Source organism: Triturus cristatus, chromosome 12, assembly GCF_964204655.1.
Source record: "Triturus cristatus chromosome 12, aTriCri1.1, whole genome shotgun sequence".
NCBI classification, from domain to species: Eukaryota; Metazoa; Chordata; class Amphibia; order Caudata; family Salamandridae; genus Triturus; species Triturus cristatus.
The window spans coordinates 574,160,433-574,175,496 of NC_140595.1; the positions used below are offsets into that span (position 1 = coordinate 574,160,433).

A 15,064-nucleotide genomic window follows, 5' to 3' on the forward strand; every position below is an offset into this window, starting at 1 on the left:
GATAACACCAGTGATTAATGTACCTGCTGGAGAGAGATGAGTTTTGTCCTGTGGCAGCTTTGAGTAATCTAATGTAGCACAGAGGGTTAATATGCCTATTACAAAGAATGTGTACCATGCATTTTAAATACAGTATTTTATGTGCATAGGTGAGTGGGTTACTCCTTTTGTCACAGTGACCTATAAACTGTCATCAAAGAGCTGCTTGCAAACTGCATGGTACAAGTTAGTAATTTATGTTTTTTCCCTGTCTTTCATTATCCCGATGCTGCTAAAAAGGTTTACCAGGGTGGAAATACATTTTTATTGTTAAAGTCAATGCTAACCACTGTCTTATGTTCTGAATCCCAAGTTTTTTGTGCTTCTCCAGACCAATCACTCTTTAAAAATGCCTACCAGTATAAATGTCATGTGAATCCTCACCTTGTAGTCCCCTTTGCCTTATGTAACATTTTCTATACACTGAGTTACACTTATGATTAATTGTCTCTATATGTGTGTGATGTAAAGTGATAAACGTGTTGTAGACTGCACCATTGTTTCCTAAATTTCTTTGGGGGTAGAGCCTCCCAAAGCCCCCTTTGTAGTGGTCAGGCACACTCAATGGACTTGGTGTGCACCGTATGGGGACTGGTCTGACAAAATTTGCCAGGGCTGCTTTGGGTTCCCAGTCTGGCCCTGGCAGGAGTAGGAGCCTCGTACTGCGAAATAAAACCAACCATTTAAAAGTTAGTCACAGAGATGCAGCACCAACCTTCCCATTAAAATTTTATTTTTTTGCAAATTCTTTCAATATAAAATACTAAGGGGAATATTTAAAAAAGAAGTGGTGGAGCGTGTCGTTAGCCTTTGTGGCTTAACGACACGTGCCGCCACTTCAGAAACGCTGCGCTGCACCATATTTACAAGAATATAGTGCAGCCCTACATTTCGCCCTGTGCTGGTGCTATACTTAGCAGTGTAGCGCCAATGCAGGCACCCTTGCAACACAGTGCAAGGATGTCTGCGTGAAGGGGAAGATTGTTTATGTAAAGGAAGATCCCCCTTCCTGCACATAAACAATCTTGAAATGGGGTTTTGTCACTTGTATGTGTGCTGCTTAATGCAGCACACATGAAAGTTACAAAATGCCATTTTTTTAATGATTGTTTATGTGTAGGAAGGGTCACCTTCCTGAACATAAATAATGCAAGGCGTTTTGGTTTTTCCATGTGTGCTGCACAAGGCAGCACACATTGAAAAACCAAATATGAGGAGAAATAAAGCATTCCTCCTTGTTTCGCCAAGTTAAGATCTGGTTCTCCCTGGTGTTAATTTTGTCGCTGCCTTCTATTTACGCTGACCCTGTGAATAGGGGGCAGCATCAAAATCAATGGGTTTTGCGGTGAAACACCCACTGCAAAACCCACAACCCACCCCTTTCACGCTAAGCATTGCGCGAAAGAGGGCCTTATTTACAAGGCAGCGTTAAGCCATGTTAAGTGGCTTACAGCTGCCTTGTAAATAAGGCGAAGCCCCTATCGACACGCGAACGTTGCAAAAAGTGTTGTTTCCATGGTGGTAGGGGTTTGTAAATATTCTCCTAAAATCCTTAGTAATTTGAGTATTTGTTTTGTGTGCACACATGTGTTTATTTTTTTCGAATTACTGTTTCAACGTTTGAAATTTAAATCATGCAAATTGCTTGGGGGTCCCCGACTTCCAGTGGTGACTCAGTGGGGTCCTCAGGAGTCAAAAGTTTGGGAACCACTGCTCTGGGACATTCTGTCATTGGGCTATACTTGGGCTACATCTCGGTGATATTTGGGCTACATTTGGGCTCTTTTGTCTCTGGTGGCCATCTTGGGAGACTTATTTGTTATGATGTTTCCTAATTTCCTCATTTACTGCAGTCTCCTCAGTAGGAAAAACTTTCAGTTTTTTACTTTGATTCCATTAAGAAGGCATTCAGATGTGTCACACATTTGCCATAAATTCTGAATGTTAGCACTCTAGTTGCTTATTAGATCACTGTAGTAAAGCTACTGCTCACCAGGGAAGTCTGCTGCTGGTATTGAAAATGCATGTTTCAGTCTGCATGTCAGAATGTTTTAATGAAATAGAAGAGGATTTGGGAAGTCACTCAAAATGTGCCCTAACTTTTCTTTCTGCAGCACTAATCATACTTTCTATGGCAAAATGAACCCCCTCATTTTGTTCCTTTTTAAATTAAATGTTTTAAGAGTTACCACTTTATTCCAACCAAGATGGCTTCAGGTGTGCCATACTTTTGTCATAAGTAGGACTGTTAGCGCTCTAGTTGTTCTTTAGAACACTCTGGGAAGCTGCAGTAGAACACAAAGGAATCAACTGACAGTCTCTGCCCTTGTTGGATGTACATGTTTTACTGAGAATGTCAGACTTCATTCTCCCATGACTGAGAAAGATAATGTGAATTTACAGAAAATATGCTCTCAGTTTAGCTTATTGATCACCTTCCAAACGTCTGTGGGAAAAGCATGAGAAAATAGTTTTCTCTCAAACATGATTCATGATATCACAGCAGAAGGCTTTTTCACATGGTAAAATCACCTTAGAACACACCACAATTCCTAAAATGAGTATGGGACCATCAACAAATGATTTATAATGTAACTAAAGTCTTAAAATCTTCTATTAACTGCAAGGCTTTTTAATGAGGTGCTATCATGTATATCGGTCCCAAGATGGCTGCCAACACTTCTTGGATGAAGTGCTGACAGCCAATCAGATCTCACGATGAGATGTGTGGTTAGGCTCCGCCAAGATATATATATGATTTTACTTTTGATTTTCTCAGGAACTACTGAACGGATTGACACCAGATATGCAAAAGGCACATCCCTGACCTGAGGACTACCTCTTTACCAAATTTAAAGTAATTCTGTTCAGCCGTTTGGGCTGTACCTTGGACTAAAGGTCCCTATGGAAAATTGCATGGGAAAAACGCGTTTTGGGACCCCCCTTTTTTCTCAGCCTCCGCTTGACGAATCCCCCCGAGACTTTCAGGGTACAAGCGGAGCGGAGCGCCCCACCTATTTTGAAAATTTCGCGAGGATTCGTCAATCGGCGCCAAAGTTATTCCAAATAGAATGTTGCGGATTTCCTATGGAAACACGGTCCTAACTATAACTATCTACTGGCAACCGCCAGTAGATAATATATATATATATATATATATATATATATATATATATATATATATATATATATATATATATATATATATATATATATATATATATATATATATATATATATATATATATATATATATATATATATATATATATATATATATATATATATATATATATATATATATATATATATATATATATATATATATTTATCTTCACACACCAGTTCCGGTTTGCAGAGGCTGTCACGCGGGCGGTCTGGCTCAGGTTACTGGATAATCCTAATATATCAAAGAATCTTCCTCCCCGTCAGTAGGAAATGCCAGACACTCCGATATGCTGCAAATACCCTTTTAATGGCAAAACAACGCGTTTCGGCTTATGCCTTCATCACAGTCTACAAAGCTCCATTTACACACTTCCATCTTTGAATACATTCATAAAAATAGAAAGTGAACTACATCACCACAACGTGACTTGGAAAGTGAGTAGAATCATGGGGGCCATATTGTAACATCGAGTAAATATTCAGAAATACAATCACTTTCCAAATGCTGCAAATTGTAGACATGTTTAAATAAATGTCACAATTCATTCTGTATATACAAATGCTCGAAATAAAGTAATTAAATACACACATAACTAATAATCATATATGATTTTAGAAGCTTACATGAGATACAGATTGAAAATACTTAGCATATGTTACAATTCCATTTATCATTTCCATATACAAATGCTGCTCACTGCCCGGCGATGCCCAAGTGGGCTTATATAAACCAGTTTCAAAGTCCTGCCTCAGTGGGCCATGATCTACAAAATTTCATCAAAATAAACATTCCACCTATGGATTCATAATACTCACTAACAACAAAGAAGAAGGTGATAGCCCATGCACCTGTGAGAATAAAAGATATACACAAATTGTAAAAAAGCTTTTTAAAAAAGTGTTACAAAAATATTCTGTAACAATTTCTTTTAAATGACACTCCTGGGATTGACCTCCAAAGACACTGACAGTGTGTCATGGTCAGCAAAGTCAGTGGCTGTGCACTGTCTGGGTGCCCCTTTATCCTGGCTTCTGGAGACAGTCTACCTGCACAGAAGGGTAGATAAACTGTCAGTCTGGGTGTTTATTGTGTGCTGGCCTTATTTATATGCTAACTAGTTTTTAGTATAGGCACTGCAAAATATTTTTGTGAAGGAGACATCATAAAGATTTGAACTGCTGGCATCAATTGAGGACATCCTTATGCAAATCAAGGTTACATATCCCTTCCCTGATCCAGCCAATGCACCCGAGATAACTTTACCTCCTCTGTTTATGATTTCACATGTAGGTGATTCTGCCCCATTGTTTCAAATTTTATAATAGATGTTGCACATCCCATTCCTCATCTAGCAATCAATGCTATGATAAAACCTTGATGTAGGGTACAGTATATCATCAAATCCTTACTAACAAATACCATATATTTTCCATCTATCAATGTGTAAGGAAAGTGTGGTTCTGGCATGTTTATGTGAAGTTTTGTTTTGAAGTTCTCTCTGAAAGTGGATTTTCGCTTTAAAATCAGGACCTTTGCAACCCTTTTAAGTTGTTTGAAAAATACAACATCTATCCACCTTAAAATTGTGAGGAGAACAGTGGCAACCACCTACCTAAGTGCTGTGGATCTGATCACTGCTGTACCCTTTTTGACATGTAGGGTAGTTTGTGGTTGTCTTCATAAGGTTTTTCATTTAAAAGCAGGTCAAATTGGTTTAGGGATGATCAGCAGGTTGCAACAGGCAGATTCCATTTACTCATTGTTAAGGCTGTCATTTTGTAAATGGGGAGATAGAAGTGGATTATGTGTATGTTGAGATTCTGAAATCTTATGGTTGCTGCAATGGAAGAATGAAGATACAACAGTTTTGTGATCATACTTCGGTTCAAGAAAATGCAAAATTCTCTGGGAAGGAAGAGAATTGAGAATGTCAGGAAATAGTATGGATCTGATAGATAGACTCATGCTGTGATAAGAGGGAAGTGTATTGGATAAGGATGAGCTTAGAATGAGTGAATAGAGTGACATCTACAAGCCTGTGGCTGGTAGGAAATAAGACATTGGCTGGGTAAGGAAATAATAAGAAGGATGGGTGGAGAATAGCTATTGGCAACTTCGACATGACAGTAGAAAAGGTGAAGTGTTATTTTATAGAGTTCCCAGGAATTTAGAGATCAAAGGGATCCAACTACTGAATCTTGAGGGACTCTCATGGACAGTGGTTAGGTGGAAGATGAGAGGAGTGCAGGAGACAGAGAAGCACAGGTTGTAGATTCAGGAGGAGAGCCAAAAGCCTGCTGTTTCTTTGAAGTCCAGGAAACTTATAGTTGTAAGCAGCTTTAGTCGACTGTATCAAATTCTCTTAACACAGGGAGCTGTATGAGAATAAAGGATAAGAGGTTATGATGAGAAGTGATGATAGATTTTGAGACGTTAGAGAGGGCAGACTCATCAGAGAAATGAGGATAGAGAACCGATTCTAAAGGGTTTTAGTAGGTTGCACACTGAGAGGTTTCATGTAAGATGGTTGGAAACAAGGTGCTCATACATCTTAAAGAAGAGTGGTAACTGGGAGACAGGCTGAGAGAGGTGAGCAGTTGGGGAAAGGAAACTGGGCTGAGCCTTTTCATAGCCAATTCTATGAAAAAGGCATTTAAGGCTGCTCTCCATATATCTGTATTTCCTTGTTTGCTTCCTATGATCAGATTGTTGCCGAAGTCTGATTTTGCCACCACTTCAGTCTGTTCAGATGATGTTTTACCCGTATTGTTCTACAAGCAGATGTGGATGTTGTCCTTTTTCACTTTGATCTTCATGAGAGCAGATTGGAATGACCCAAACCCCATGAAGTCTTTCACTTTCATAGACAAGTTAATAACGTTTTTTGCAGTTCAAATGCATTGCAGCAGGTTCTATACTGCAATAAAACTATCCACTGTTCTGTTTATTATATTGAGGGAAAGTTCTTCTCTGCACCTCCTGCACATTCAGTCTGTTTGGTTCCTGTCATTCTAGTTTGATTCATACATGGCTCACTTTAATTAAATTCTTTAGCTTCAATTTTGTGGTGATGGTTAAGTTAAATGATATAGTAGTTTGTGGAATATAGTAAAGTGCTGCCAGTGAATATGGACTGACCTCCTTCCCTTGCCTGCTCAAGAAAAGCTTACAATTTGCAAATCTTCAAATCTGAACCTTTCTAAACGGTATCCACCTACGAGGGACAACGTGAGACAATGAAGGGAGATGGTATATGGTAACTTGCAATAAGAGTATGTGAATGTCGAATACAACAGAAAATACCCTCTCTATAATAGTGGCTTAAATTTCCTATGATTAAAATCATGAGAAAATAAGAGCTAAAGGATGACCAATGAGTAATGATCAGCATGCCAATTGAAAGTGACCAAAGGTCTAGAACCCACAACATTTCCCTCTTGATTAGTAATGTGACTAAATCAAAGCAGTCTAATCTCCTTACCCTTCGTAAAACATTTAAAGCACATAATGTACTGCTCTGTTTTGAACTTCATAAAGAGGTGACTTTACCCCCATACTTTCCGGACCTTAATGGCCAGGGTGAAAACACTGGCATGACTTTTTCATTTCACTTTTTCTCTGCTTGCTAATATTTATATTTCCTCATTTGAACTAGACAACATTATGTTCCCCTGAACATGCATTTTACTGGTCTCTCAATGCCATTATAACAATGTGTATAACTGCCAATACTCCCTCAAACCATAGAGACAGAAGTAGGAGAGCCCAGTAAATGGGGCTCCCTGAGTTATGGCAGTGCAGTTGAGAGGTAAGGTTCTATAGAAACTGTGAGAATCCATGGCTCTTAGAGGGAAAAGCATCGATTTATTGCAGCCAAATCTCCACCACAGAGAGAGATGTATCCTTTTCTTAAGTTCATTTGCAACGTTTGACCTACATGAGTGCGCCTCATCCTCTAAGAAAAAGATGAGGCACCCCACTATAATGGCTTGGCACAGGATTTAACAGACTACCTGAGGCAGTTGCAGAACTTCTTTGGAAAAGTAAAGTATTGCACAACAGTAATATGTAACAATCCTTCGTAACAGTAAGGAGTATTTTTATATTTAGGTCTCAGTGCTTGAGTGTAAGAAGATACAAGTGGCGTGCTTGCCTAGAGCTCATTCCTTCTGCTCCACATGCCCTCATTCATGCCTTCTACCCTTTGTTTTGCTATAGCTAAACTGTATAGTTTAAATTGTTTGTGCTTCAGAGAGTGAATTCTGCTGTGATCCTAGGGTTAGTGACCCCTCCTCACCCTCTCTCTCAGTCTCTTTGTAACAGTTAATTTTGGTTAGTTTGAGTTTTGAGATATCAACCCACTCTTCCATAGCGAACTGCTTGATTCATACAAAAGTTAATATATAATTTGGGCCTTTTGTGGATTAAGCTGTATGCTTCTTAAGCCATTTATGTCAATTCAATTCTTTCTAAAACATACAGCATTTGACAACATGCCCCCTTCAATCTTTGTTGGGCTCTATTAGGAGTTCCCCCTTATCTCTGGGGGGATATACCTGGGCTGGAATTTACAATACTAGGCCTCTCTCCCCTTTAGATAACAAGGATTACAGGTTGCTTTTCCCGGAATGGGGAATTACATGAGAATCTGGAATACCGCACCCAATTCCACATATTCCCCCTTCCAGAGGAAACAACAGCCCAAACCTGTGAACATTTACCACCTGTTTGGAGGAGGTTGTAAATGCTCCAGTGGTTATTTCTCTTGCCTGTTGGAGGGAAGGAGGGGGCTGGGGCGCAGCAGTAGGGAAGATATTGTTTTTCATCAGGTGTGGGGAGCTTCTTCAGCTCCACACAGCTGAAATATGTGGGCGGCAAGGGCCCAGCAGAAGAGCTGCCTGCAGCCCTGCACCTCTGCTTATGATTTCGGATCCGGCATCCCTGGCCTAGAATGTGAGGACCTGATGATTATGAGCCCAGCGACACTACAAAACCTGTAATTGACCAGAGCGGTATCCATCAGAGGATGCAGCTCCAGCCAAGTCATAGTAGGGCCAAGACTGTTTTATTTTGTATATGATGTAACCTACAAGTACAATGTTTTCCCATTACATTGATAATGTGTGCTAGAGAGAGTGAGGAATGTGCCTCGTGAGCTCGTGTAACGTTGTCGCTCCTCCAATTAATAGTTTATTTTCTTTTGATTGCAGGCATTTACTTTGATTTCCCTTTTAAACGTCATGAGGTTTACGACTGCCATTTTGCCATTTTCGATTAAATCTGTCGCAGAGGCAAACGTTTCTCTTCAGAGATTAAAGGTACGTCACTTCAAACCTGTGGGTTTAAAATATTGTGTTGCCATGGTCATGGGCGGATGGGGAAACCAAAAGTAGCACAAGCAAAAATGCTCAAACCCACCCCACTCCCTTTGTCATCTCAAACAATTGCTCTCTTTCTCCCATCCATTCTTTCTCTCTCTCCTCTCCTCTCTCTCTTCTCTCTCGCTGATGGCTTTCTCTCCACCTCCCCCCTCCCTCCCTCTCTTTCTCTATTGAAGCCTCCAAATGCCTGCTGCAAATTACCTCAGGGACAGTGGCGGCTCCTCCTCTAAGGCGGAGGAACGTTGACTCACTGAACAAAAGGAAAAATAAAATGATAATAACTATTGTTATTATCATTTTATTTTTCCTATATACTTCAGTGGCTCTCAGGCAGGGAGGGGCTGGCGGAGTAGGGAGAGGAGTAGTTTTCACTCCTGAAGTGTGCAGGACTGCTTGGCCTGCCGTCTCACACTGCACACTGCCCACTTTGCATGTCCCCCACCAGGCAGCATTACACAGCCTGGTTAGGAACGTGCAAACCCTCCCAGTCCCCGTCTGAGCGCCGATCCATGCACTCAGACCAATCACAATGCTGCATTGCAGCATTGCAATTAGCTGTGGGGAGGCAGGGAGGGTGGGTGCTTCCTGCTGCTGGCCAGGAGTGCAGGAAGATGTCGGATGGACGGCGGATGAAGGAGAGACAGCGGGCTTTTCAGGTACGTTTTTTTCTTTGTTTATGGTTTCTTTTTTTGTCCCCGCCCACCACCCACTCCACCATTCGAGTCCGGTAGCAGATGCTACTGCTCAGTGAACAGGGGAAAGTGACAGATGCACCAAGAGTGGTACTGTACTTTAAAAACAGGTCTCCAAGGCCTTTAGCCCATTGGAGAAATAAGCGGTGGAATGAAAGACGTGTCCAGTCCTGGCCATGGTAGGCCAAAAGTTCTTACTGCACTCGACAAAAATGACACATTTCTCCCTTACAGAATCCTCTTCCTGGCCTTTAAGTATGCATGCATGTGAGTGCACAAACACACACATATATACACACACACACTGAACATACACATTTAACACACACATACAAACACACACACAAACTTGCAAATACACTGTCATTTTAATTGTAAATCACATGCATCTCTTTCAGTCTTAGAACACACTCAAAGTGGATTTTTTCAAAGTTACTATGACTGGTAGATTGAAAAGGTATTGTGTATTTACATGAATAGGTTTGCATTTTATCAGTGCTTAAAAAAAAAAACAAGACCTATAAAACAAATACTTAGGTATGTCTTAGTAACAGCCTTCAACATGTTTATTACTTTATTGATTACTTTATGTATTCTCCAAGAAACACACTGCCAACCAATTAATCAAGTTATGATATCATAATTTACTTAAGAGACAGGATTTTGCTACTTACCTCCTGCATCTCAGGCAAATGTCTGGGCATGCCAGCGTAAAGGGCTGGCTCTGTTCAAACCACTTTACATTCTTCTTCTTAAAACTAGGCAGATTTGTAAACAATTCACTTTGAAACCCTCGAATAAAAATCTATTGGCAAAAGTAGATACAAGAGGAATTGTGAGATTTTTTTCTCTCTCTGTAGGTGACAAGTGCAGCTCATTTGAGGTTGTGTAGCACCTCTTGCTTGTCCACAGTTACCCAAGGTAACCAAAGGTGAAACTTGAAGCAATAATTTACCCAAATGGGTCTGATTTCATGATTTGTCTTTCTGTACTTTAACGGAAAGAGATTTCACTAGTCCTCTTTTAACTTATTTAAAGGTGTGGTGGTGCAATTAGATTTAGAGGCCGATTTAGACTGCAGAGGTTGGTCTGTACTCCATCAGGGCGATGGAGTAAAGGTTCTCTGGTACCCTGACAGAAAACCTAGAGATGTCCGCCGGCCCAGCGGACATCTCTTGCATTGGAAAGAACTGCTCTCACCACGGTTTCTATCAATGCATTAATAGTTTGGCAGACAGCTGCCTGAATATGATAGGGCCTAATGGCAAACTTTCAATGTAATTTTATTTTCAAAAAACAAAATCCCAAAGCAGGATTGTGTTTTTGAAAACAGAAAAAGCCACGGTTGTTTTATTATGGCGTGCTAGTAATTTTGGAGTTTTTACTTCCACTTACCTCCAGGGAGGTGTTACCAGGTGGTGACGGACAGTGAAAAATTATTTGCCATTTGTTAGCCCATTCTAAATAGGGTGGGCAGACAAATGGCAAAACCTCAGACGGCGATTACTCCATTGGGCCGCCTGTGGTGTATATTGGAAGCGGTTACGGAGTAGTTTTCGCTATCGACATCCTGAAGGTCAACCCGACTCAAAATGAGGTGGGCATACCTTCAGTTTAGCAAAGAGGGAACTCCATCTCTACCAAACTCTAAATTGGGCCCTTACTCTCCCTACAGTGGGGTAACCACGTTGTGCTCAAATTGTACTACAAAATGAGCATTTGGCAACACGGCATCAAAGTGTTTTGAACCTTTTTTTCTCACCTAAGTGTCTGAGTGTTGCTGAAACCTTCACACATTGGAACACCATATTACAAAATCTAACGACTATCTGCATTTCATAACACAAGGTAGACAAAACAAGATATGCTCCAGAAAGACCAGACAAAAGTTTGGAATTTAAAGAAAACTATTTAAAGAAGGAGGTTATGCTTTACCCTAGATTTTAGTAACTCAATATATTTTGTCCAACACATATCTTTACTACATTAGCGTGTCCATATTTGCACGAGATTTTGGGTGACGTTCAAAATAAGAGTAGCTTTTTCTTGATTATGCCTCTGTTCTATAAAACTTTGTGATAGAATATTGTCATTCCTTCCAACAAAATTCACATTTTGATAGAACAATGTAAGTCATTGGCCACACTTGTTCTTGTCCCGTACATTGCCTATGTATTGTTCTAATATTTGATTTTTTCACCAGTGTTTAACCGTACACAGTATTCATTTAAGATTGAGTGAATGTAATGTAATCCTGTTTTATTTTTCTTAGAACATTCTATTGAAGAAAAATTCCCCACCTTACATTAAGAAAGAAAAGGGTTCAAAATATGCTCTTCAAATGAAAAATGCCACGCTATCGTGGGGAGGCATGGATGAGGATGAAAACACTGGAATCACTAATGGTCAAGTCGCATATGAAAATGGCATCTATGAGAAACCTCTCTTCAAAAATCCAGACCCTTTCTCACAGGGTGAGGTTGCGGTATCGGGAAAGACTTCCTCTTCTACCATACTGCACGACATCACTTTAGAATTACAAAAGGTAGGCTTTCATTACAACACATCTCACAGAATCAGTCATCAATACATGAATGCATAAAACATTGCAAAAGTAACTCTGCTGTTATGTTTAAGGTCTCTGAAAAAACGAGAGTGTTTGGCCACAGTGTTGGTTTCCAGATAAATATGAATTTGCCACTCATCAATTACTGCATGATTTACAAATTGTAATAAAAAAAAATTCTAGCTCAACCAAATCAAATGTTATTTAAACAGCTGTATATGGATTGCAGTGCCACTACAATAGAAAGTTAATAGTAATAAGCTATTTATAGGGCTAACAATGTTGCCTAGATATTGTCAACTCTACAACTCTAACGTACTGGGAAACAGTTTTTGTTTGCAGCAGGAAATCAAAACATTGGCTGCTAATTGCAAATCAGACAGGGCAGATAGAAAGATTCTTTGTGGATCAATGTATTTATTTATGAAAAATCAATTAAGAACCTTTACACATTCGAACAACACATATCATGATATGCTGTTAAGATTATTAAAGCAGTAGTCAAGATATTACCAGAAAAGGTGAGCTGATTCTAACTGTATATGAGGTTATAAAGTATTTACATGATGTATCTTATATGTCTATGTATATATCAATTGTTGTGGATGATTGTTATGAATTGTGGTTATTTGGTATGATTTTATTAGTTAACCAATAGATTGCACTTACTGGTGTGAGAGTATGCCATAACAAAAACAACTTCATAGTTCTTGTATAAAAAGAAAGGGGTTGTGCACCACATTAAAACTAAGGTTCAATTCAATTCATAAACTTTATTCGGTTGAAAGAACAACCATATGTAATGACAAACCTTAGATCTCCCCTGGACCAAGGAATGTACCGTCACTTTCCCAGGGCGAGAATATCAGTTCCAAACTTATGGAATATAACATATACACAGCACTTCCTAAGGTGGGCAAACTTTCAACACTCCCCCAAAGGCAAGGCAAGAAAACAATAATTTACGCATCAGGAGTAGCGCCAACTTCCTATAACACAATTACCTGCTAGAAGGGAATTCCCCCATCCTTCTACAACAGAATACTTGGCCAAGAAGAGTTCACACCTCCTGCTACAAGGAAAAGACGAATTGGTATATCTGGGATGTATTTATTAGTAAATAGCATCACACAGTAAGCCAAATGCACCTAACATAGCAGACTCTAACACATCAATAATATGATTGCAAATATCAATCAAGGCAAATATATATTTAGAAATATATATATATATGGATATAAGAATCAGAAATAAGAAGGAAAGGAAAGAATTCAGAAAAGAATCAAGAGACAGTTAGTAGCAGAGACACCTCACCTAATGCTCCATCATTTCACCCCACTTTGTTCAAGGGGAGTCCATTGCTTGAACCGGGCGAAAGCTCAGAGGTGACACCACTTTTCCGTGACAGCACGTCTGCTCCACGGATGAACTTCCACCGAGCCAGTGTAGACTCCCCTTTTTAATACACATTCAAAACACAGCGAAGCTTCTAGCAAGCCACGACCCCTAGTTCTCATGAGAGCCAGTACCAGCCTGCTTCAAGGTCAGACCAAGGGTTGATCAGGCCCCTGTTATGACTAAAAGTCAAACCATGTACATTCCTCTGATAAGAACCAGTTCTCTCTAGTCAGTAAAATGCGAAAAACAGCAGGAAAGCAAAACATGCCCTCTTCTTCACAGAAAATGGCTTCAGAGTTAGTTAAGCCATGCACACAAAGGCCCAAAGCAAGATGGAATCAGAAAAGCAAGATGACATGAGACCATGTCAAAGGAGCACCTATAATTCTCATCCACACAACTTACAAGCACCACTGTGCGCACAGAAGCAAGGTAAAGTCAGAAGGCAGAATGACATTAGACCACGTCAAAGCCAATAGGTCAAAGTCATAATTCACCTAACCCAAATAACATTATACACTTAATCCCTCAGTATACCACATTGAGCACATGTGTGCACCACCACCCACAAGACTGCACCTCAACATCCCATACCTTCTATTCTTGGAAAGACTATTCCACTAAAAGGCAGAACAAACTTAAGTCAGTACAGAATGGTGGTGATTGAGGGTCATCATAGGGTGTCAGACCACAAAAGTGGCTGATTCACTACACCATAAAAGTACATAAATAAAGGCTCATACAAACAACTATATAAATACAGGCAATAATAAAAAAAAAAACGGTCACATCATTTATAGCCGCAAATTATTTAGTACATAAAACACAATACAGTATACGATCAATCATCTCCTACAGTTCACATATGCATTTAATCAATTGTATTTGGGCAGCAGTCAATAAAATAGGTCTAAATAAAATTATATAAATCTGATTAAAAGAAGATAAAACTACAAATATCTCTGTTCCTTTACCATTACAATATGCTTTTCTTAACTTCATAGCATTCAGTATAAAAAGTGCAATATTGTAACACAAATACAGATTGCCTAGGGTCATCAAGTATTTCATTGCAGCTTTATGAGATCTAACATTCTGGACAATAAACATAAGTTTCAAATATAGTGACCAAAAATTCTGATACAATTTGCAAATCAATAGAAAGTGCATGGTGCTTCGTTTGCTCTGACCATCACAGGGACAAGAATATATGTCAGAGGGGCAGGACCTCATATGGGTGAAAGTAACAAGGGGATTCACTATACCACATCTCAGCCTAGTTAGCACAAACCGGTGCTTCATATTGGTTACATATACTAGGTAATTGTTATCCCCTCCTGATTATCCAAGGACTTATAGAGTACTACCAATAATGTATTCTCATAGGCTAACTCACATTTGTCCAACCTGGTTTGGAAAAATATATTTTTTGTCCTATTCGTAGATAGTGATGTAAACCGAGTGGGGTCAGACCAAATTGAAAGATTAAACAGTTTGGATGCCAAGCCCCACTTTAACGTGTGGCGTGCATTCCACCTGTGGGACCAAAATGAACTTGATTGGATAATTTCTCATAAAGACATGAAAGAAACCCCACGAATGGTCTCAGTGCACCTATAGAGATCAATGTTGCCCACAATAGATTTTGGTCTACAAGCATAAATATAGAGTTCCCGATTTGGCCCTGGTGTATTTCCCTATTAGGAGCTCAAGATTTATACATTGTTCTATGGTTCCCAGCTGTTTCTTAAACCCAGACTCTACTCCTTACCTTTATCTAGGAGTGTAGGAGTGAAATTGGGCGATCATTTCTAGGATC

The 15,064-nt window shown here is 39.6% G+C and overlaps 1 protein-coding gene across 2 annotated transcripts in view; it reads left to right on the forward strand.

Moving 5' to 3' along the window:
* Positions 1-15,064, forward strand: part of LOC146776281 (ATP-binding cassette sub-family C member 12-like) — a 1,395,717-nt gene that overhangs the window by 657,308 nt on the left and 723,345 nt on the right. For both annotated transcript variants that reach the window (XM_085639684.1, XM_085639683.1), the window contains exons 10-11: positions 8,419-8,526; positions 11,554-11,826. In XM_085639684.1, coding sequence (XP_085495810.1) covers positions 8,419-8,526; positions 11,554-11,826 — 381 coding nt within the window. The remainder of the gene's footprint in view (positions 1-8,418; positions 8,527-11,553; positions 11,827-15,064) is intronic.